At 42.3% G+C, this 25000-nt stretch overlaps 1 protein-coding gene across 1 annotated transcript; it reads right to left on the bottom strand.

Annotated features, from left to right (window-relative positions):
• Positions 1 to 764: 764 nt before the first annotated feature.
• rab1ba (zRAB1B, member RAS oncogene family a) lies at positions 765 to 11651 on the bottom strand. The gene is made up of 6 exons (XM_085377277.1): positions 11374 to 11651; positions 6922 to 6994; positions 6714 to 6809; positions 5062 to 5157; positions 4694 to 4825; positions 765 to 4058 (listed from the first exon to the last, which is right to left on the bottom strand). Exons 1-6 carry the CDS (start codon positions 11385 to 11387, stop codon positions 3864 to 3866), a joined length of 606 nt encoding a protein of 201 aa, XP_085233403.1. The 5' UTR covers positions 11388 to 11651; the 3' UTR covers positions 765 to 3863.
• Between the last annotated feature and the right edge of the window lie 13349 nt (positions 11652 to 25000).

Below are 25000 nucleotides of genomic sequence, written 5' to 3'. Positions count from 1 at the left end.
CTCCGCCTGTTTTGTTCTGGATTGTCTCAGGGGCATCTCTGCACAGCCTGCACCTAGGCTCTTACCTGGTGACTACCTATCCTCTCTTCACTACTATCCAACTCGACTTCTCCAATCCAGATGACATTCCAATGTCGCTGACCCTAGAATCAATCAATCCCATTCACTCTTGGCTTACAGATCGGTGTTAAGCATCTAGAGGTGGTGGCTAACGATTACTCTATTCTATGGTTACTATCCATAGCCAGTGATCTTACTGAGGGGGTTCAGGCAGAACAGCAATGGAGCCAGAGCATCTCCTAGGTAAATCCCACACTTCATGGTGACTTTTGTGCAACTGGCTTCAAACTGGCCTCTAGTGTTGTTCACCACATTCCAGACTCCTGCCAGAGAGAACACCACGGATGGTTCGGTGGAGCTGGTTCATCCTCCTGGCTTCCATCTTTTCCATCTCTTCAAGTTTATCTTAAAACCAAGCATCTGCCTGATCACAGCTGCCATGGTGGGCTAGCTGCTTGGTTGTGGTGATGGGCACAAGTAGGGACTGTCCACAATGTTGCATTCACATCTTCTTGTCATCCAGGTTTGCCATCTTTCAGGTCAGTCTTTTTGTGTGTGTGTGTGTGTGTGTGTGTGTGTGTGTGTGTGCGCGTGCGCTTAGCAGGGAGAGAGCACCAAAGTGAAAAAGACAGCAGGTGACAGCTGAGCACCTGCTTTTTATAAATAAACATCAAGTGTCTTTATTAAGCCACTAAGCAGCAATAAATGAGTCCAAATAACACAGGAAACAAAATGGGAAGTGAAATAAACAGAAATGTTTGACATGTATCACATTCAGAGACAAAGACGGCCTCCTTATATTTCCATGGACTACACAGCAGAGCAGGATTCAGGGTCTATAAATCAGAAGAATATTAAGACTTGATGAAAGAAAACATTTAATTAAAAAATTAATCAGTGCATCATCATCATCATCATGTTGATTATGACATGACTGCTTGTTCAGCATCTATTCAATTAAGACTAAATCACCTTCTGCAAACTGAGGCTTCTATGTTAGTTCCACACATGAAGCAACCATCACACCTGCTTTATTCAAATCTATGCAGAGCTAGAACTTTCTGAAAGCGCGCACACACACACACACACACACACACGACTCAACAAGTTTTGGGGGGTATCTGCATTTTCTCATATTTTCCTTTTCAAGGTGCCGTCTGCTGTTTCTTTTTTCGATGTTTGTCCTCATACATGTAGCAGTTGTGCTCACATGAGCTGGAAATGCTGCCAGGTTGAGAGAAGGGAGCCAGAATTTGGGGGGCTTCATTTTTTTTGACAGCAGGTCAGGACTGAACTGATCTTGAGGTTTACCAATTTTCTCTGACATCGTTGGCTAAAGGCCGTACTGGAAGTGCATATCTGGCCATAAAACCAAAAGCACTGGACATCCAGACACCCACAAACACAAGGCACAAGATGAAACTGGCTGCAGTATATAAGTACAGCTTTCTTAGGCATTCAAATTCCCATTCAAATGCAAACAAGACACAAAGAAGAGCACTAAAGAATTTGATGAAAAACCAGACATATTCGTGGACTGAAACAATGTGAGGTCCATAACAGACAAAGAACATCAGTTTCCTAAAACTGCCTCAACCAGCACATCTCTGCACCGGCTTCATCTGCAAACAAGAAGGAAATCTGCTGTTATGAAACCGGACAAGAGGCCTCAATTAGAAAATACAAAACGAAATATAAAACAAAATACCAACAGAAAATTTATTGTAAGATAATTGCAGGATATTGCCAGTGTTGTCAGAAGAAAGCCCTGTTTCTATCAGCAGAACCAGGTTCCTTTAGAGTTTCCACTGCAGGGATTAGGGCTGAAATTTAGTTTCCAATAAAATTATTTTACCCCTTAAAATCCACTTAAAAAGAAACTCTAGAGAGATGCTGGTAATGCTTAACATTTCAATCTTGTGTTCATTACTCTTCAGTATTTCACTCCTCTGTAGCTCCTTTGTTATTGGACAGAAGTTTTTACTGTTTGCAATCAATTTGTTGATCAATTTGTTGATCAATTTGTTGGCAGTCAAATGAGGTGAGGGGTGATGTTTACCAAAAAATATTACTCTGAAAACAGTTTCACTGCGGTTATCCTAAAGTACGTGTCCAACCTCCCACACAAAAGAGTCCTGTGAAGGCTCTTTAATGCCCCGTTCACAGTGGCCTCTGTAGCTCAGCACTGACCAGTCAGACGCAGAGAGCAGTGATCACGACAGCAGAACATGGTTGCTCATCTTTATTGCATTCCAGTAGACTGACTGGCTCCAGACTGCAGTGGAAACACAGACGAACTCCAATCTAAAGGAACCTTTAAGATCCTGAAAAACATTTCCTGGGACAAAACGTTCTGCAGGCTTTGATGAAACATGACTGAGTGAATCTCTTCACTCCAGCTCAGTCATCCTTCATCATCTATGTGCAGTGTCAGGGAAACACCTTCATGGCCCGAGTTCAGTTTATCATCCATACAGAATGTAGCAAAAAGATGCTCGAGATAATTTAGAAATGGTGCGATCACAGTTTATCCAGCAGAGCAGCTCTGATTCTATTCAATACTTACATTCTGTATGTAGATAAATACAAATATTGGTGGTTTTATTGATATCTGAATTTTTGACTCAAATCAAAAACAACAACAAAACAACAGTAAGAGTCAGGCTCAGGTGACCCTGTGGTTCATCGTGCTAGTCTCTGCTACAAAGGCTTAGTTACTTTACTCTTACACTATAAAGAGACTGAGAGCAAGTTCTCCTTCTGCCATCTTTCACATCAACACTTTCCACCTCTCTACATGGATGAAACAGAGTGCAGCACTAAGGAGGCCGTAGCAGAGAGTCCCAGTCTGTTTGAGAAAGAGTGAGCGAGGCGTGTCCACACAGAACATGTGACTATATATTACACAATAAATGATACATGATGAAGCAAAGTCAGACCCGGGTGCTCGAGTTAAAAACTTTGGGGGGAAATGTAACCGTTCCAACACACAGACCAACAGAGAAAGCAGACTCTGGTCGACACAGTCAGTGGGGTCTGCTTCCTGCTGGCTCACAGCACACGTCTGCATGTTTAGTACACTGGCTGACTGAGGCGAAAGAACGCTGACTCCTCAAACAAGAGTTACATAATAAAAACATTCACCTTGCTTTTGTCTAAACACACTATAAAAAAGTGGCTCAGAAGAGGAAGGAAACAGATGAAGGAGAGGGGCTCCCTGATTGGGCTTTCCCTAGACCATCCATCCATCCTAGACCCTCCTCAGGAATAACAACGATGCGTCACAGTTAGACTGCTAGCATCCTACAGAGTTCAGGTCATCCACAGTGTGTAGCGTAGTGAGTGTGTGCAGAGCGAGTGAAGTTTGGGCTGAGATCAGTAAAAACAGACGGAGCCCAAGGACAAATGCATTTGGCCAAACGGCTTTAATTTTTGTAACTCGTGCCATCACTACTGTGTGTGTGTTTCGTAGCAATAACCTCACTTGAATTTGAACCTAATCTTTTATCTCCATGTCATTTTAAATTAATGCCAATCTCCTGCCGTATCTCATTTCCTTCTGCCTCCACGGCGAAAGATAAAATGGTCTCAGTGTGTTTCCTGGTTGCTTTCCTCTCTGTCTAATCAAACAGGTCTGAATTAACCCTCATACAGATTCAATCTGACTTTGCAGTTTAGACCTCTGTCCGAGCAGGTCACAGGGGGAAAGTCGGGAGTGGGAGTGGGCTATATGGTGGGGTGTGAGTTCTACGGGTGATGGGAGGGAACAGAGTAGAGAAATCACTGAGATGGTTGTAGGTCCTTTAACAGCAGCCCCCTCCAGACTGCCTGACGGGGGTGCTATCGATTTTTAAGTTGGGCTTGTCCCCGCCGGCTGTGGCCCCAGGGCCCATGCGTTTCTTGATCTCGGCTGCCATGGTCATGAAAGCCTGCTCTACGTTTGTGGCATTCTTGGCACTGGTCTCCAGAAAGGGGATCACCAAAGAGTCCGCAAACTCCTGAAAAGATAAGAAGAAAATTCAAGTGCAAACAGTCAGAAATCTGCAGTCAGAATATTTCAGCCCATTAGGTGTCTGTGTGGGTTCTCAGTCATCCAGGTAGTCTAAGGAGTTTAGAAAGAAAGTTTCTTGAAGATGTTTCACCTCTCATCTGAGAAGCTTCTCCAGTTCTAAAACCAAATGTTGGAGAGTCCCAGGTGTTTAATCCCTGGTGGGAGTTGTCCCGTAATACGGTAGTTGACCCACTCTTGATCAGGGTCACCCTTTCAAGTGAGATCACCCGATGCAAGATGTGAGTGGCAGTTGAGGCAGCACGATCTCAAAAATGCAACTTCCACTAGGGATTAAATACCTGGGACTCTCCAACATTTGGTTTAAGAACTGAAGACGTTTTCTAAGCTCCTTAGACGATCCCCCGACACTACTCAGTGCAGCACTCTGATCAACTGAAGGCTTTTGAGGCAGGTTTTAAGAGAACAGGCTAACAGTGATTTACAACAGTCCAACAATAACATGAACTAGTTTTATATCCATCCAGATATGCCTTCATGTTTGATATGAACAATCAGGTCCCATCAAAATGACCTCGAGAGAGAGAGAGCGAGAGAGAGACAGTTATTCATAAGCAGCCACACCTTAGCAGTTGTGTAGTCCACTACTTTCTTAGTCGTCAAGTCACACTTGTTGCCCACCAGAAGTTTATTGACATTTTCACTGGCATATCGGTCAATTTCCTGAAGCCACTGCTTGACATTGTTATAGGACTCCTGTGCAATGAGAATGAATATGAACAAAAAGCCGTCTCTATACATGAATACAAAGTATCTTCAAAAATCAGGGCATGACAGTGTTCAAATCTTCCTCCAAACCTTGAGGAGAACATAGCAAGACAAGACTGTCATTTGTTACCAAGTTAACACTCCTTCAGATAAAAGTAGCAAGTATTGGCAAATATTTATTTATTAATTAAATAGACCATAACTCCATAAAAATGCTCACTCACTTGGTCTGTCACATCATACACAACTATGATGCCATGGGCTCCACGATAGTAACTGGAGGTGATAGTACGAAACCTCTCCTGGCCTGCAGTGTCCCACTGGAGGGATGAAGAGAGAGAAAGAGGAGCAAAGGGGAGGATATATTAATATATTACAATGATAACAAGCATATTATGATAGAAAACCAATTGTGTTTGTGAAAAATGAAACATTCATGAAGCCACCAGTTAAGCAGTGTCAACTGTTGCTTTTACCATTTAACACTGCAGATGTAAATGTAAATGTCCATAACTGACCCTAAATCCATGATACACTTAATAATAGACCAAAGTTAACCTGCACCGTCGTTGTTTTAAGTTTCTGTAGTCTGATTTCTGACAAAGGTAACATTTCTATAAAGTTGCCAGTAGACTGAATATTTCTGTTTTCCAGATGACTCTAGCCTTTTAATGACTTGGTAAATTAGAAAGCTTTGAGGAAACACATCTACCTTGAGTAGACACGCCTCAGGGCAGAGTCAAGAATACACTATACTGCCAAAAGTATTCACTCGCCGATCCAAATCCCTGAACCCAGGTATTCCGATCACTTCCATAGCCACAGGTGTATAACATCAAGCACCTAGGCATGCAAACTGCTTCTACAAATGAGTCCCTGTCAGGGGTTAAAGCCAGCGTGATATTGCTATAGGCTGCCACCTGTGCAACAAGTACAGTCACCAAATTACCTTCATACTAAATATTCCAATAACAAAGTGGAAGCAATTGTGAAGGACAGCAACTCAGACGTGACGTGGTAGGCTATGTAGACACGTTCTGTTGGGTAACTTCTCCTGGCGATCTGATGGACATATCTGAGTTTGGCGGTTGCCAGAACAGTACTTGTCTGAGTTTCAAAGTGTAAAGCTTGTTGCAGGAGGTTTATGATGTAGGGCTGTTTCTCAGGAGTTGCCCAGTGGTTACAATGAAATCGTCCAATGTACATGTAGTATAAAAAGTTCAGCAAGGATTTGACCTGTCACTTCACAAACGATCAAAACAAACATCAGTTTGGACTTGAGGAAAAAGAGTTGTTGATTCTCACAAAGCAGGAGATGGATATGCAAAGTTATCACAGCATTTCCAAGTATCAAGAGCTGGAGTGATTGCATCATGAAGCAGTCAGAGCAAAAACGGATTTGCATCATCGCTGTGTCTCCCAAAATGACAACGATCTAAAACATATTTCTCTAATAGTGAAAAACTACCTTCAGAAAACTAACAACAACTTTACTGACTGGCCTGCACAGAGCCAACTAAAAATCAGTAGGGTTAACTGAAGATCGAGCTCCTTATCAGAGGATTATTAAATCTGGAGGAACTTGAGCTGGGATAGCTGGGAGGGAGAGACATCGGTGTGACTTGTCAAAAACTAAAGTTCACTCACTCCAGGTTCACCAGTCATGGCGTCAGGTCTGCTGTGTAAATATAAATATAAAGTATTGACCCCCATGTTCAGTCCACCAAATGTAACCAAGCAAACAATCCACTTTCTAAAAGCTGACATCTCACAGATTACAGAATTGTAAGTTTTGTCACACTCTGGCCAAATTTCCCTCAACCAGCCCCAAAAGAAGACCATAAATGTGGTGCTCTGTGTGTACATGTGCCCTCACAATCTGCAATTTGATGGTCTTGCCATCCAGCTCGATGGTGCGAATCTTAAAGTCCACTCCAATGGTGCTGATGTAGCTCTCTGTGTAGGTGTCATCCTACAGAAAGAGGAGGGACAGCATGATTCAGGCCAGCAGCAAAACCAGTTAAAAACAGTCATTCAGTCCAACAGAAGTGAAAAACATCTTACGGTGAGGAAGTACTACTTACAGCAAAACGCAGTAGAAGACAAGACTTTCCTACACCAGAGTCTCCAATGAGCAGGAGCTTGAACAGATAGTCACTGAAATACAAAGAACAAGGCTGAAAAATTACCATTGCAATAAAAAACAAAAACAGTGGGAAACATTTTATAATACGACCCGACTAAGTGCAAATCCCCCTTTAATTAAATGGAACCATTGTTCTTTTAATTTGAAGTAGGGATGCTCAAACAAATGTGTACCAAGTCACAACAAAAACATAAATATACTATAATATACACAATATTACCTCATCTTACAACAATCAGACCTATGTGACTTTATAACAATGGACAATGCAACTTTTTTTCCTTTTACAATTACTGTTCAAACACAACTGTCAAAAGGAGCGTGCAGATAAACGTTAGCTAAGGTTAAGCTGATACGACTCGACCCCTGAAAAGTGCCGCGTTCTTCAAATCAGGGGTGGGCGATATATCGCATAGACTCGATAAAGGTATGGCAAGTGTTTCCACATACAATGGTTAAAATGGCTTTACTGAAACAAACCAGTATAAATTACCACGGCAACATTCACTTTTTTTCTTCCGCACACTGTGAATGCATCATTTATCGCCCCCTCCCAACTGGAGAATATTCTACCCGGCACACTGCAGTGAGCATGTGTGTTTGTATCCTACCAGACATGGAATAACAGCGCCAGGAGGAGCTTCAGGTGACGGTGAACAAAATGCAGTAATTTGCAAAACATGCTGTTAAACTATTGCTGCAAAAGGTAAAGTCGGAAAAGTCGAGCTGCAAAAGCACGAATGTTTTAAACGTCTCCCCACACGCCAAAGAAAACGTTAAGCTGTGACAGCTGTGGCTGTTCGTGGTCAGTCATTTTCATAGTCACTATCTAGACTTTTGTTTCTGTAATTTGAGGGCATCACGTTTTTTTAAATTGTAAATATTTTATGTTCACAAAAAAGCATCTTTTTAATTTCAATGTTTTAGTAGGGCTGCTCGATTATGGCAAAAATGATAATCACGATTATTTTCACTGAAATTGAGATCTCGATTATTTGACGATATTTATTTAACAATAACAATGTATTGAATAATGACTTTAAAGATTGTCAAAAAAATAATATAAAATAGTGTGCAAATACTGATAACAGTGCAAATGTTTGCAATATAAAAAATAAATGAAAAATGAGTTCTGACTCCGCGAACCCATAATATTTCCACACCACTGAAGTTTTTTTACCTCTCTTTTCAACCAACGGCAGTCACTCTCCTCTCCAAATAACTTCTGCTTAGCTTTCCGAACTTCCTCTTAATCAGCGGTCCCCAACCCCCGGGCCTCGGACCGGTACCGGTCCGTGAGTCGTTTGGTATGAGAGAGTTGAGGCTCAGGTGTGAAATGTATAGTTTTCAGGGTTTTTATCGGTTTTCAGCATTATTTTGTTATCGTTTTTATCGTTTACTCGGTTTTCCTGGGTCTTTTCACATGTGTTATGAATAAATCTTCTTTTTTTCGGTACCGGTACTAGTTGTATTTTGTTGTATTTATCCGCGACACCTTAAAGGCCGGTCCGTGAAAATATTGTCGGGCATAAACCGGTCCGTGGCGCAAAAAAGGTTGGAGACCGCTGCTCTTAATTGTTGTGACACGTGTTCGAAATGCAGAGAGGTGCGCTCGATTTGCCACACGGAGCAGCGCGAGAGTAAAGCACGGGGGAGGGGCTAATAATCGGCTCAGTCATTTTTAATGATCGTTGAAAGCCCAGATCGTAATCGTGATTAAAATTCGATTAATTGAGCAGCCCTATGTTTCAGTCTCATGAATTCTTGTTTGACTTACTTTTTTCTTGCTATGACTCTTTGTTTGTTAGAGGTCTATGATTGACCTCAGAGAGACGTACTGTGACAGCATTGCCATCTATGAAAAACCTCTGTGTGCAACTGATGGATAAAAAAAATGGTTAAAATAAAACATTTCAGTTCATTCTGATTTTTAGTATTCAAAGTAGAAAAACTATTAAATGGTTGGTTTAAAACGAGTATGCCAGCGCTATTTTAGGCACTCTATGGTTGAAACATTTGTTTTTGGAGGTTATTCAAGCATAATGTGATATATACGGTTTAACTACAGCCAGCTTTAAGGCCTGTGCTGATTAATTGAGATAGTTTGATCATACTTAAGACTGAAACGTCACTTAATGGCAGGACTTCTGTGAGCACTCCTGTAGAATCGGGATATAGAAGACACGTTGATGCTTCGAGGAGGTAATTACTGAAGTTAACTCAGAAAGATGAATCACAGAATCATTACTAGTTAACGTTAAAGGGATGGTTGGCTCAACAGAGCTCTGACTGTGTGTCAGCCTGGCTACAGAGCTGAAGAGAAACCTGGGGTTGTTCTTATTTTCTTCAATCAGTGATGAATAGTAAGATGTTCTGGCTTTGTGGAGGGCTTTCTTATAAAGCAACAAACTATTTCTCCAGGCTAAATGATGATCCTCTAAATTTGTGAGACATGTTTGAGAGTTCTACCAGTTAGTCAAGCACTTCTGACGTGAGACTTTCTTTTTCAGAAGACCTACAGAGTTTTACGCAGTGGAGAAGTGAAAGAAGAAGAGGGAGGGACGTTTGTGGAAAAAACTTTGCAAATAAATAAACGCTGCAGAGTCTTTGCTTTCGATTTGCACTTCTTCCCCTTATATGTTAACACTTTTATACCAATATTGTCTGAGTGGCAACACCCATCATTCAGAAGAATACTGCAGCCACTTCCTGTGCCTAACGGTGAGTATACTGGGGCCTTTACTCCTCCCAATTTATTTGCATATAGCTGCAGCAGACAAAACAACTCTGACTCTGAGTGTAGGCCTTCAGTGTTTTGTGTGTTAGAGAAGATGAGACTTAAAGAAAGAAGAAAGAGAGGACACTTTTTTCAGATGCCGGTTGTTACTTTGCATCGTGTTTTCACATCCCAGGTGAAGGGGACCCCTTCTCAGATGACAAAACTTAGCTATGACCCTTAATATCGAGACTCTGAAGGTGCGAACATGAAATTAAATTTGCCTCCACAGCCTGTGATGCCTACAAGTTCTCTGTCCTCTACCTTTGGTGTACTGCCACAAACTTAATGGATTAATTCTAAGTCTATGAAAATGTATCAAATGTAATTACACACTAATGGATGTATATTTACAAAAGAGTACAAACCTCACATTGTTGTAAATATTTTATAATATCTTTTCATGGGACAACGCTGAAGCTATGACACTTTGATGCAATGTGAAGCAGTCAGTGTACAGCTTGTATAACAGTGTAAATTTACCTCTGCTGAAAATAACTCAACACACAGCAATTAATATCTAAACCTGGCAACAAAAGTGAGAACACCTTCAAGTGCAAATGTCCAAATTGTGCCCAGTTAGCTATTTATTCCTACTCAGCGTCATGTTACGAGGTCTCAGGTGAGAAGCTGGTGTTATTGCTCCCCCACTCTCTCATTCTGGAAGTTCAACATAGCACCTCATGGAAAGAAGAACTGTCTGATAAAAAGAATTGCTGCTCTACATAAAGTTGCCCTGGTTATAAGAAGACTGACAGCACCCTGAAACTGAGGTACAGGTCCAAGAACACACAGCGGTTTAACAGGACTCACTGGAGTGCACAGGCAGATTATGAGTGTACGATTAATCAGTCATAATCCCTTGTACATTCCTTAAACGTATAAATATTTATATCACGTGTGTGTGTGTTTGTAGATAGATAGATATGAACACATTCAGGGTAATTAATGTAACAAGTTCCATGGTGTGACATTCAAGAATTTCGAACTAAAGTGTGGACACTATGTTTTTGGTTAGCAACAGCCTACACAAACAACACAAATGAGCTGCCTTTGCATACATCTAAAAAGCATTGCTATGGAAATAGTAAAGTTTAAATGCAAGTGGGACTAAAAACGTATTTTTGTCGAGTGTTCCATACTGTGGCCGTCTCCATGGAGAAAGGGGAAACAGTGGGCGGAGCCTGTTCGCCCAGGCTACAGGTCAGCCATAACACGCCAGTACAGCCCAATCACCAGCTGGTAACGTTACACGTTTTGGCTCTGGTATCTGAAACGAACAATAACCGCGTTTCTTTCTTTGTTACTACATTAGTGTTTCTCTCTACACTGCACTGTTTTGTTAGGGGGTCGTGGTTAAAGGTCCGCGGTCACGGGGGAAACGGGAGACACGAGCAAGCAAAGTATTTGTTGATGTGTGGAGAAACCGCACTGGGAAAGCTGACACGTTAAAGAAGCTGTTCGCACCCTGTTTACAGAAGCCGAGCCGCTGTTCTCCATTAGCACAACCAGCCTGGTGTGATGTAGCAGAAAACTAGCCAAACACAATGATACTTCCTGGAAGAAGACAATAACAACAGCCGTGCAGCTGATTGTGTTTAATGTGAAACTCACTATTCGGGATTCATGCTTGCAGTCTGGATGTTTCTCTGTCGGCGACTCGTCTCTTCCTACTCAGGAAAAAAAGATGACTTGTATGTCCGGATATCAGAGGCACATCGACGGTTGTTTACCGTCCCCGTCACTGCTCTGACTCCTCCGCTGTAGTCGGCTTCTATCGGCTCTTATAGCTTTAATCCTTACGGACATAAAATCGTTTCCTCCGGTTAGGTTAGTGTATTTTCTCTCTTTCTGCCTTTCTGTGACCGTTCTTTGCTAAATGTATACGACGACTGCGCAGGTGCGGTAGTGACGAAAGGTGACGTGTAATTACGAAGCGTAAACCTTTTTTTTAAATACAGAAATGGTGGCTCGTGGAGCTTGCCAGTAGCTCCCGGTGTTTCACGTTAAATGACTTTTACACCGGATTAGATTTTTTACATATTCTCCGTGTTCCACGTGCTGCATCCGCCGATTGGACGGCTTCGCTGACGGGTCTCCCTGTGTGTCACGCGGATGACAACCAGCTGTTTAACACCTGCTGCTTGTTTAGGAATCACGCCCACGCTAACCTGTGCTGGTCAGGTTAACGTGGACATCTGTGTGGTCAACATAACGTCATCGCAGCCAGTGTGCCTTGCTTTGTTAGCGCAGAGCTGCTGGAGCTTGCGTTTACTCTCAGTGTGACTTTTCTGATCTCAAATTATAAAACGTGATTTAAATTTAAAGGCATCATACAGTTTATTGGCGAACCTGTGTGTGAGCAGGCTTTTTGGTTTAGAAATAAATATATTTAATGACGCACATCGATTAGATTAGCGACCGTTTACCTCATAGTTCTTCCACCGATCTCCTTAAATACTATTATATTCAGGAAACTCGTCATAGGCACAGGTAATCGATGGTTATTGTGAAAACTATCTTTAAATAATCAATCCCAGGTGTTAGGGGGAATATGCAAACATTGCCAGTGTTGATTGAGTTTATTTGTAATGTGTTGATTCAATAAATGAGTTCGAAGAATGAGAGTTGTTTTAGCAATTCAGAAATAAACTGGTGAGTCCACTACAAACCATCTCAGCAAATAAAAATGCATGTTTTTCTTTAGCTTCCTTTTCAGATAAGGATCGGCTCTAAACAGACACGTGTCTCATGGTGTTGCAGCTCAGCTGATGGCACAGCCGGAGGGAAAATGAGACTGAAAACATATGACCAGTTTAAATTACAACACCAGTTATTATGTGGGGCTAAATGAGGAATTCAAAGTCAAAGTCAACTTTATTGTCAATTCTGCCACATGTACAGGACATACAGAGAATAGAAACGACGTTACTCTCAATCCCTAGATAAAATAGCAAATGAACATTTAAATATAAGAGTGATTAAAAAATGCAGGTAAAATAATTAAAAAGTAAAAATTTTAATAAATACAATACAATTTTACATATAACAAGAAAGCTATACAATATACACTATAATGGGTAAATGACATTGGGTGTAAACCAGGCAGAGTAGTGCAAATAGGCAAATAGTGCAAATGGAGATTTGGTAATGTACGGTAAGAGATAGTGTAACAACAAAGTCTTATGAGGTAATGGCAGTCCAATGCTCCACAAAGTGACTGGTAACTGGTGCAGGCCAGTGAGTGAGTCAGAGTGTGTGTGTGTGTGTGTGACAGAGTTCAGTGAGACCGTGGAGGAGAGAGGGGGCAGAATCGGGAGGGAGTTAAGCTTCCTGACAGCCTGATGGATGAAGCTGTCCTTCAGCCTGCTGGTCCTGGCCTGGAGACTCCGCAGCCTCCTCCCCGACGGCAGCAGCTTGAAGAAGCTTTGCATTGGGTGCGTGGGATCAGCCGCTATGCAAAGGGCTTTTTTAGTGAGACGGGTGCTGTAAATGTCCTGGAGGGAGGGGAGAGAGACACCAATGATCCTCTCTGCAGCTCTCACTATGCGTTGGAGGGTTCTATGACATGTATGTATATGAATTGTATAAGTTATAAAAATTATGTATGATACCACACTAATCACACAGCATGAGTGACATCAGACAGATGTGAGACCTCAGAGCTCCCTTATTGAAATCATGTATAAGCTTCATTTTCTTCTCACTGTGTGCTCTGAGATATTTATAGTCCTTCACTATTTTCACATCGACCCCCTGCATTGAAACTGGGGTCACTGGTTTCCTGGTTCTCCTAAAGTCCACAATCATTTCCTTGATCTTTGTCACACTGATCTCTAGATGTTTGTGTTCACACCGCATGACAAAGGAGTCCAGCCCAGCCCAGCACTCCATCTCATCACCTTCACTGATGCATCAAACCAACGAGAGTGAAGATAGCAGGTCTCTGTGCAGTCTCCATATTCCCTCTGACTCTGCAGTATCGCTGTTAGCTCCTTTGTTTTGTTTGCTAGCAACCTAACGTTCCTCATTACAATAGACAGGAAGCAGTACAGCCCCATACTTCTATTTTGTAGAAGTGTTTATCAAATAAAAGGGCTGGTGAGTCTCGATCAATAAAGCAGCACTGACATGCAACAACATACTGTCCTACTCATGATGTCCAAAGTAATTTGTTGGTGCCGTAAATGAAGAAGAGGAAACTCGGGATCAGTGATTGAGATTTCGCTGGTATATAATACTTTATTATGGGGCCATTAAATTAAGAGTATGTCAATGAAAAATAAAACAGAATATGATTTGCTGTGGAAAGAAAGGAAAGGAAGGAAGGAATTACTAAAAACAAAAAAATATTCCAAAATAAAATTCTTTGATTGTGTGGAGTCATTTCTGACTGACTTGGCTGAGTCAACCGACAATAAACATCCTAGAGAGGGTGGTTTTAAGAAGCAAGAGTTGGATACCATTAGTGGATATTTAATGATGATACAGAAGTTCCTAATCCCAAAATAGATAAAGATTACATGACTGATGTGTTTAAAGTAGTGCGGTCAAAAATAACGGGTTAACGTAAATTAATCCGTTAACACGATTAAAAATGTTTAATGCAATTAACGCATCTGGAGTGCAGAATGACTCAAAATTTCGAGCAGTTTGTCCAAGTAGAGTTACCTTCGCACATGTGCAAATAGGCAGTTGATCTGGTAGACGCATTTTAAGGGGCTGAAACTCCTCGACCCTTTGTTATGACCCGGCCTACGGGTAACCGGGACCCAACATGCAGGTGCGACTCCCCACTCCCACGACTCCCATGACAGGCCAGCAACACACTAACTAAAGGGGCTAATCAGCAGTTTATATTCTTCAAATATGAACAATGTCAAAATAACAAACAAAAAGGTTTCTCCCGTCTTCAGAAAGTAAAAGCAAACAAGACAATTGTCTAACCTAAGCTCCTACAAAAAAGAGAAAAAGGGCTTCTCACTCACTGCTGCAGTGCTCAATGTGTACACATGAATAAGACTTCACAAAAATGCTTTTAGCTCAACACAAAGATATCGTAATTACAAACAGCTCACACTGTACGAAAAGACTTTCTCACACAGATGCTCAGAACTACAAACAGCTAGCTCTTTGTTGGGTGTAGAGCAGACAAGGGAGGGCGCTGTCAGCTGGAGGTTAAGAGGCTGCTGTCCATTCAATCATCCAATCCAGACTTCAAGAGCTTGTTTGAATTAGCCAATAAGCTCTCTAACCTGTTTCACCAGCAAATACACAGACACACCCCCACACCCAGCCTGGAGGGAGGAGATTCAAAGAACACACATACACCAATGGGAGGAGCCACACATCAAAACAGCCAGCGTGTGATCACAAACCACAACATTTCATCGAATCGAAACACCTTCATCTAATTTGAATGTATGTATTGTAATGTACTGATACCCTCAAATGAAACCTGAGAGTCTACAGATTATGTCTGTTATTTAACTATAATTGGAATTTGTTTCAGTAAACAGTTAAAAAAAACAACAACTTGTGTGAGAGTCCAAATACATGTGGATGTACCTGTAAAAATATATCTAAAGGATTAATGGATAGTTTTAAAATTACAGTAAGGAAGTATGAGAGAGGAGCAAAGAGTTAAACTGATAGTAAATGCATTATAGACGGTATAACTAGAGTGAAGTGGTAAAAGAACTTGATATGCTAGTGCGTTATTTAGATAAAGAAAAACTTTGGTTTAAAAACTATCAGCAACAGAGGGGCACCACAAGCAGCTATTGACTGCACAGACTTCAGCCACTGCACAGAGTCCTGCCATTTTCAGAAGTTCTCTGCTTACTCTGTGATGGTTAGTTGCATCGGTCAGGGTAAAGAGATGGAGTCATATAATGTGGTGCACACAGAATCATCTGCAGCTCAGTGTGACAGACACCAAGGAAATAAATGTGGATCTTAAGAGGACCAGGAAACCAGTGACACCTGTTTTAATTCAGGGGGTCAAAGTGGACACAGTGAAGGATAATAAATACCTCAGAGTACACAATGACAATAAACTGGACCGGGTTAAAAGAAAAATACTACTTCACACTACAGGAAGGGTCAGAGCTGTCGCTATTTCCTGAGGCAGCTGTAATCTTTTAACATCTGTCAGACAATGCTCGGGATTTTCAGCCAGTGCCATCCTCAATGGTGTTGCATGCTGTAGTTGAGGGTTGGGATGCCAACAGACTAAATAAACTCATCTGCAAGGCCAGTAACATTTTGGGGTGGAGCTGCACTCTGGTGTAGGTGGTGTACGAGAGGTTTAAGGTTTATTTATTTATATAGCACATTTAAAACAACAGGGTTGATCAAAGTGCTTAACAATCAGCAAAAATCATTGAGTCATTGAAAGGCAATGCAAGGGAAAAAAGTTAACAAATAAACAACAAACACACCAAAAAAAAATCAAAGGTGACAAACATAAAACAGGCCTGATGATGATTTAAACTAATTTGATTCAAAAGCCAAAGTAAAAAGTTGAGTTTTAAGACGCGATTTAAAGGAATGAATAGACTCAGAACTACAGGAGGTTGTTCCAGCGTGTCGGTGCTGCAATTACAAAAGCCCGATCACCTCTGGACTTCAGCCGCGATCTAGGTTGTTCTAAGAGCATCTGGCAAGATGAACTTAGTGCTGTCCTGGGGTTATACAAGCTGAGGAGTTCAGTCAGATAACTGGGTGCCAAATTGTTTAAAATGTTAAAAGTAAGGAAGAGAATTTTAGAGTATAAGGTATTTGACAGGGAGCCAGTGTAAATTAGCTAGAACTGGGGTGATGTGATCATACTTTCTAGTACCTTTTAGAACCCGTGCAGCAGCATTTTGAACTAACTGCAGACGGTAAAGGGAAGCGTGTTGGAGTAGAGAGAGTTACAGTTACGAGAGGTGGATGTTGTCCAAGATGAGAACAATGCTAGATGATTCCTCCCACCCACTCCATGACATGCTGGCCAGTAAAGAGGCATGTTCAGTGAGATACTGAGATTACCCAAATGCAATGCAGTAGCTGCACACCCTTACTATCATCTACGTTCAAAAAAGAGTTCAAACTAAAAGACAGCACATAAAACTAGGAAAGCAAACTTCAACTAATCTTAAGGGAACACAAACTGTAAGTGAGGACAAAACAACACAGGATGAGGCAACAAAGTCCCAACAGAGTCTCGTAGAATAAACGCACACCAGGAAAATTCCTCCCCAAACACTGGGGAACACAGCTGAATGGAATCAGACAACAAGACAAGGGGAAGCAAAACTAAACACAACAAACACGAGACGAGGGACTATCTAAACAAAACGAGTAGTAACAAACACTGAGAGCTGGGGTCCGTTCTTCGTACCTCGCTAAGTAAATTAGCTGGATTAGATTGTTGACGATTTCGCGTGATCTTGGATCGTTCGGTTCCCCGAAGCTCATCCGGGACTTGCTGTCATAGCAACAGAGCCGTAAGCGTAAACCTGCTCGGGAGCAGGTTTACTTTATGTAAACAGGATTAGATCGCGGCCACGCAGGTATGTCCGCTTCATTTATACGAAAGCAACAGCGATATTCCACCACTGTTTCACCATAAATAAATAACATCAATGTAACTAAAGATAATGCAGCACTTGATCCTTTTATTGATGTCACACAGATACATACAGGTCATTTCCTAAAAAAGGGAAATGTACTATTAACATTCTATTACATGTATGTGATTATTTCAGATGTAATTCATATTTCAGAGTAGTAATTGTAAATTACTTCGTGTAATCAAGATGAGAGACCACGGCTATAAAAGCGAAGGTGGATTTGGGAAGCCTGTCGCAGCCATGTCCTGTCCGTATACGCGAGCCACCCATTGCGGAAGGTGCAAGATTAATAAGGAGAGTTTTCAGAATTCAGCGTATATTGCGGGACAGACAGGATCCTTTAGCTCAGCGCGACAGTGTGCTCATAGAGAGATATCGATTTTCCCGTGAGGGTATTATTTACTTAACCAACTTGTTGACGAGGGGGTGCAGGACCACCACCTGTCTTTTTTTGCTCTGCCCCTTTTCTTGGTTGCTGTTATGAACAAACAAACAGATTATTTCAGGGTCTCTTTCCAAGAGACTAAAAGCAATATAAGTGATAAATATTACCATTCTGTAGAATATTCTTATATTTCACTTTTACTTGTTCCCATGTTCTAGTGGGTCCTGTTGTGGCTCTAATGTGAAAGGGGATATAATATAACATAATATAATATAATGTAATATAATATTGGATAATATAGTGTGATATGAAATTACTTACGAGTTTGATTTGTCAGCAACTTTCTGCCAGCCCTCTCTCCTTGCTTTTGCAGCCTTTGCAGTGTTCCCTTGCGTTTTAATTAAACTCTGAAACTCCTGAAATCCCTCAATCAAGAGTTCTTGCTCTGCTGCCGAAAAATACAGAACGCACTCCTTCGACATTTTCGCCGACCAATCAAAGGGTTGCCGATCAATGTTTCTACTATCGATGCGTAGCCCCTTTTACGACACCCAGTGATGTCACATTACTTCATCCAGCTGTACTAATCGTCAACAGCAGGTGTGTTCGGAGAACCGGATTAGCGAGCTCACGGTTAGCGTGATGATTTGGTCTTGGATGTGTCATTTGATCTTGGATGTAGTAAGCGACGTACGAAGAACGGGCCCCTGGACAAACATGGACACATGACTGACAGAGAAGACAGAAAAGAAAACAAACACACAAATGAGACTGAACCAGAAACAGAAACACAAGGAAAGCAGGAAAAAACTGAGATTGAAAAACCTGACTGAAATCAAAAAGATACTGCACGAGTACGAAAGTATGAAATCAGAAAACATAGGGGAATTTTCACATAAATGGTTTGTTTACTCTGATCTGAAACAGTTGATGAGTTTGAAATGAGAGAAAAACCCAAGTGAACTACAAGTGAACCAAAATGGATCACTACAAACCACGAGACAATGTTCAGTCCACCCATCGTCCAAATGTGTCTGCGGTGGGAGCAATAAAAACAAATACAGGATGAAGCTGCTGTGTGACTATTGGAGAACACAGAGAATCCACTGCTAGTTGCTAGCCCATGCACACCTTTGCACATCTATAGCATTTTCCTAGATTGATATTGCAAACCACACGTTGCTACAGGTAGGCAAACAAAAATGATCAAAAATACAAGCTAAAGAAAACTGAAAACATCCCCCAAAACACAAAACAGGGACTGTGACAGAGTAGGAACATAGATCAACACTTTCTGAAACACTCAGACAAACAACCATGCCACTCACCTTTCTACCTGATGCTCTGTTTGAACTTCATAAGCTGTCTTGACCATGTCTACATGCCTATATGAATTACTAACCTGAGATTGGCTTCTCACGTCACATGATGTCAGACGGGCTTCTGTACGTACATTGTTGTACTGAGATTTTCCTAAGCAGAAGACAACACTGGGGGCATGTCGCTCGGCTACAACAGGAAACTAAGGCTACATTTTGCACTGAATCACCAATAAAAGACAGCAGAATATCATCAGCGTACAGTGAGATCTTATTGGAGGTGTGTCCTGTATTGTAGCCATGTATTTCTTTATGTTTCCGAATTGTTTCCGCCAACGACTCTAATGCGAGGCCACACAATAAAGGGCTCAGCGCGCATCCTTATCTCGTGCCATCAAATAGCTTAAATGGTTCGGAAAGGGTTTTTTGTTTGTGAGTATTCTGGCACACGGATTACTATATAACAACTGAATCCAGGAGACAAAATTAGGTCCAACTCCAAACTTACTTAATACTGCATATAGATATGACCATTCGAAACAGTCAAAGGCCTTTTCTGCATCAAGGCTCAGTATCACTAGGTCTGTGTGCGCACCGCGGATGACGTCAGTGCGCACACTGTGTCTGAGGAGGATGTGCGGAAGTGCTTCAGGAAGGTGAACGCACGCAAAGCTACTGGTCTGGACGGGATTCCCGGCCGCGTCCTCAAGTCATGCGCGGCTCAGCTGGCTGGAGTGTTCACGCACATCTTCAACCTTTCCCTCTCTCTGTCTGTAGTCCCAGCCTGCTTCAAAATGGCCACCATCGTCCCTGTACCCAAATCCTCCACCATCTCCTCATTGAACGACTGGCGACCTGTAGCCCTGACCCCCATCGTGAGCAAATGCTTCGAGAAGCTGGTCAGGGACTTCATCTGCTCTGCACTACCCGACTCACTGGACCCTCTACAGTTCGCATACCGCCACAACAGGTCCACTGATGATGCCATAGCCCTGACACTACACACTGCCCTGTCACACCTGGAGAAGAGAGACACGTATGTGAGAATGCTGTTTGTAGATTACAGCTCAGCATTCAATACCATCGTTCCCTCGAAGCTGGACAGGAAGCTGCAGGATCTAGGACTGAGCAGCTCCCTCTGCAGCTGGATCCTTAGCTTCCTGTCTGACAGACGCCAAGTGGTCAGACTGGGCAGCATCACCTCATCCCCCATCACACTGAACACTGGTGCTCCACAGGGGTGTGTACTGAGCCCTCTCCTGTACTCACTCTACACCTACGACTGCACGGCCACTAACAGCTCCAACATCATTGTGAAGTTTGCGGACGACACTACAGTGGTGGGTCTTATCACCAACGGTGATGAGACGGCTTACAGGGAGGAGGTCAGCGCCCTGACCCACTGGTGTCAAGACAACCATCTCACCCTCAACGTCGCAAAGACAAAGGAGTTGATAGTGGACTTCCGGAGGTGCAGAGAAGTACACACCCCCATCACCATCAACGGCGCTGCTGTGGAGAGAGTGAGCAGCTTCCGGTTCCTTGGTGTACATCTGGCTGAGGATCTTACGTGGTCAGTACACACAAACAAAACAGTGAAGAAGGCGCAGCAGCGCCTCTTCTTTCTCAGGAGACTGAAAAGATTCGGCATGAGCCCCCGCATCCTCAGGACCTTCTATCACTGTGCCATTGAGAGCATCCTCACTGGATGCATCACCACCTGGTATGGCAACAGCACCACCTACAACCGCAAAGCTCTCCAGCGAGTAGTGCGGTGCTCTGAACGGATAATTGGAGGTGAGCTTCCCTGCCTCCAAGACATCTACAGGAAGCAGTGCCTGAGGAAAGCGGGGAGGATCATCAAGGACTCCAGTCACCCCAGCCATAAACTGTTCAGACTGCTTCCATCAGGAAGGAGGTTCTGCAGCATCCGGTCCCGAACCAGCAGACTGAGAGACAGCTTCTTCCACCAGGCCATCAGACTGCTGAACATTTCATAGACACCTCAGCTTCACTACTGGAACTTCAACATTATGCACTCCATACTGTACAGTAATGCCACTGTTTTGCACATATTCAACTCTGTATATTTTTATATATTTTATTTATTGTTTACTCTATTTAATTTGTAAAATATGTGTACACACACACACACACACACACACACACACGTAGAAAAATATTTAGTATACACATCCAGAAATGCATATACTATTATATATTGTACATATATTTATTAGTTTCAGATGTAGCCATTCTTGTATTTTGCTTGTTTACATTATTGTATTTTGCACAACTCTGTTGCTTGTGAAGCTCGCACACAAGAATTTCACTCACATGTGCTGTACCAATGTACCTGCACATGTGATGTGACAATAAAAGTGATTTGATTTGATTTGTATCTGGATCCCTAGAGGAATAAATAATGGTAAATGGCCTGTATTTATATAGCGCTTTTCTAGTCCCTAAGGACCCCAAAGCGCTTTACATATCCAGTCATCCACCCATTCACACACACATTCACACACTGGTGATGGCAGCTACAATGTAGCCACAGCCACCCTGGGGCGCACTGACAGAGGCGAGGCTGCCGGACACTGGCGCCACCGGGCCCTCTGACCACCACCAGTAGGCAACGGGTGAAGTGTCTTGCCCAAGGACACAACGACCGAGACTGTCCAAGCCGGGGCTCGAACCGGCAACCTTCTGATTACAAGGCGAACTCCCAACTCTTGAGCCACGATCGGCAGTGATGTCTGGCGATTGTGGGTTATGACGTCTCGGGTTATAAGATGCATGCCTTATTGGGATAAACCCTCTTTGATCTGGGTGAACCAGTTCACCTATGTGGGAACTAAGTCTCCTGGCTAAAGATTTGGCCAGTATTTTCTGATCTGTGTTCAATAAAGAGATTGGTCAGTAAGAACTCACCAATTCTGGGTCTTTTCCTGTCTTTGGAATGAGAGCCACAGTTGCTTCATTCAGGGTCTGTGGGAGTGCACCATCTTCCAAGGCCATATTAAACATTTTCAGCAAATATGGGGTTAGTAAACTGCTTTTTATAAAACTCATTACATAGACCATCAGGTCCTGGGCTCTGCCCGTTTTTCAGGGAGCGTATGGTATTAATCAATTCTGGACATGTTAAGTCTGCATCTGGAGATGTCCTGTCCTTTTGTGCTAATGTAGGCAAGTTGCATTTGCTTAGTAAATCCACATAATCACAGGGGTTGCATTACACGGAGATGTATATGTTCATACAACTGTCTAAAAGCAGTATTAATATCCTTATAAGAATTGGTCAACAACCCTGAGTCTGACCTGACTGCATGAATGGCCCTATCACTTTTTCTCTTCCTTAGATGATTGGCCAGTAATTTATGTGGCTTATCACCAAATTCAAAATAGGTCTGCTTAACATACATGAAGGCCCTGGAAATTTTATCTGAGAGCAAGTTATTGAGTTTATACTTCAGAGCTGATATTTTACTATGTAGCTGTACAGACGGTTGTCTGGCATTCACAGAGTCCAATTTTTGTATTTGAACCATGCGTTCCATGTTATTACGTTTACACAGCCTCTCACATATGCTTTAAACGTCTCCCACAATAATAGAGGTGATACATCGTCTTTGTCATTCATCTCAAAAAACAACTTGATCTGTTCTTCCAAATAATTGCAGAATGTTTTCCTTGTAAGAAGTTATTGGCTGACTCACCAATAATAGACAACACTGTACTCCAATGACCTGCTCAGTCATCAGATCTGTTTCCAGTAGTCCCTGGGATGTACTTGAAAGAGAAATTTGGATGAGCAGCTGTGACACAAGACTGAAAATATGTATTTATATTTGTTGCAAGTAAACCTCTGACAGCGAGTTACTGTATTCACTCTTACGTACATACTTCAAAAAATGTGGAAGTAATTTGATTGTAAACATTAATGCAGTGCTGGATAGTATTCAGGAAAGTGAGCAATCTGGAGCTGTGTGTGACAAAAGTACAAACTGCTTTGATGAGTTGTCAGATTGAAGTGAGGAGTGAATGTAGATGAGTATTGAGAATGAGTTTTCTGCTGTGAGATTCATGGTCAAGCACGTACAGGTCCCCAGACCTACCTTGCAGCATGTGCAGTATACAGACCAGGGATGTCAAATATAACACCTGGTAGCCAGAACATCAGCAGAACATCTGTCTACTACCCAGCTGCAAACTGACCAATTGAACAGTTTTATCGCGTCCTCCGTATGAACTCCTGTCTGGCAGGAAGATGTGTACTAAACTGGACATCCTCCCTTTGCCTTCTACGGTGTCTCCACTGGATGACTTTGCACGTCACTCAGTGAAGAAATGTCAGTTTAAAATGCAGCATGACGCTGATCATAAGAATCATGCAGAACTTTCTACCAGGTGAGAGAGTGAGGATAAGGAAACCATAGAGGCTGAGGTCTATCACACCAGGCAAGACCCCGGGTACAGGCTGTGCAAAGACGCCACTGAGACAATCCAGCGCATATCCAGGCTGTCTTTTTGTTGTCATTCTTTAAAAAAACTATTTTGTAAGTTATTTTTGTTCATTTGTCATTATGGAGTCACTTTAGCTGTGGTTTCAATTTACTGAAAAGTTCATATTTACAGTTGTGGTCAAAAGTTTACATACGTAAAGAATATAATATAATGGCTCTACCGAGGGTCCCGTTATTTCTAAAACTCTGATTTTTCTCTGATAGTGATTGGAACAGATACTTTGTCACAAAAACATTCATGAAGTTTGGTTCTTTTACGACTTTACTATGGGTTAACAGAAAAAAGTGATCCCATCTGCTGGGTCAAAATTATACATACAGCAACATGAATTAGAAATTTTGGTGACTTAGAAAGTTGTCAGTGAACTGAGCTTCATAGCGTGGCCTCTTAACTTCTTGTGAGTGATTATGAGTGACTACAGCTGGTGACTTCTCCTAGGCCAGTTAAATAGGGCTCACTGGATACAAACGCCCACAAACGCTACAATGGGAAAGTCAAGGCAGCTCAGCATGGATCTGAAAAAGTGAACTATCGACTTGAACAAGTCAGGAAAGTCACTTGGGGCCATTTCAAAGCAGCTGCATGTCCCAAGAACAACAGTGCAAACAATTGTTTGTAAGTATAAAGTGCATGGCACTGTTTCGTCACTGCCAAGATCAGGAGGAAAATGCAAGCTATCACCTGCTGCTGAGAGAAAATTGGTCAGGGGGGTAAAGAGTCAACCAAGAATCACCAAAAGGCAGATCTGCCAAGTATTAGAAGCTGCTGGAACACAGGTGTCATTTTCCACAGTTAAATGTGTTTTGCGTCTCCATGGACTGAGAGGCTGCCGTGCAAGAAGGAAGCCCTCACTCCAAAAGCGGCACCTTAAGGCTCGACTGAAGTTTGCTGCTGATCACATGGACAAAGATAAGACCTTCTGGAGCAGGGGTGGGCAATTCCAGGCCTCGAGGGTTTTAGATCTCACCTCAAACGAAACTAAACAAAAATCGAGCTTTTTGGCCACAACGCCCAGCAATATATTTGATGGAGAAACGGTGAGGCCTTTAACCCCAAGAACACCATGCCTACAATCAAGCATGGTGGTGGGAGTATTATGCTGTGGGGCTGTTTTGCTGCCAATGGAACTGGTGCTTTACAGAGAGTAAATGGGATAATGAAGAAGGAGGATTACCTTCAAACTCTTCAACATAACCTAAAACCTTTAGCACGAAGGTTGGGTCTGGGTGTTCCAACAGGACAATGACCCCAAACACACATCAGAAGTGGTAAAGGAATGGCTAAATCAGGCTAGAATAAGGGTTTTAGAATTCCCTTCCCAAAGTCCTGACTTAAACCCCATTGAAAACATGTGGACAATGCTGAAGAAACAAGTCCATGTCAGAAAGCCA

This window comes from Diplotaxodon limnothrissa, linkage group LG3, assembly GCF_057381915.1.
Source record: "Diplotaxodon limnothrissa isolate DT_005_m linkage group LG3, D_limnothrissa_male_GT1.1, whole genome shotgun sequence".
NCBI classification, from domain to species: domain Eukaryota; kingdom Metazoa; phylum Chordata; class Actinopteri; order Cichliformes; family Cichlidae; genus Diplotaxodon; species Diplotaxodon limnothrissa.
The sequence above is the reverse complement of the archived record's forward strand: the minus strand, read 5'-3'. Positions and strand labels throughout refer to the sequence as shown.

Excerpts from the sequence above, each read along its gene's own strand:
- rab1ba (XM_085377277.1), bottom strand. Across the intron at positions 5,158-6,713 it reads AGACCATCAAATTGCAGATT|TGGGACACTGCAGGCCAGGA; the intron begins GTGAGGGCACAT and ends TCATCCCTCCAG. Across the intron at positions 4,826-5,061 it reads TGTATGATGTGACAGACCAA|GAGTCCTATAACAATGTCAA; the intron begins GTGAGTGAGCAT and ends CTCATTGCACAG.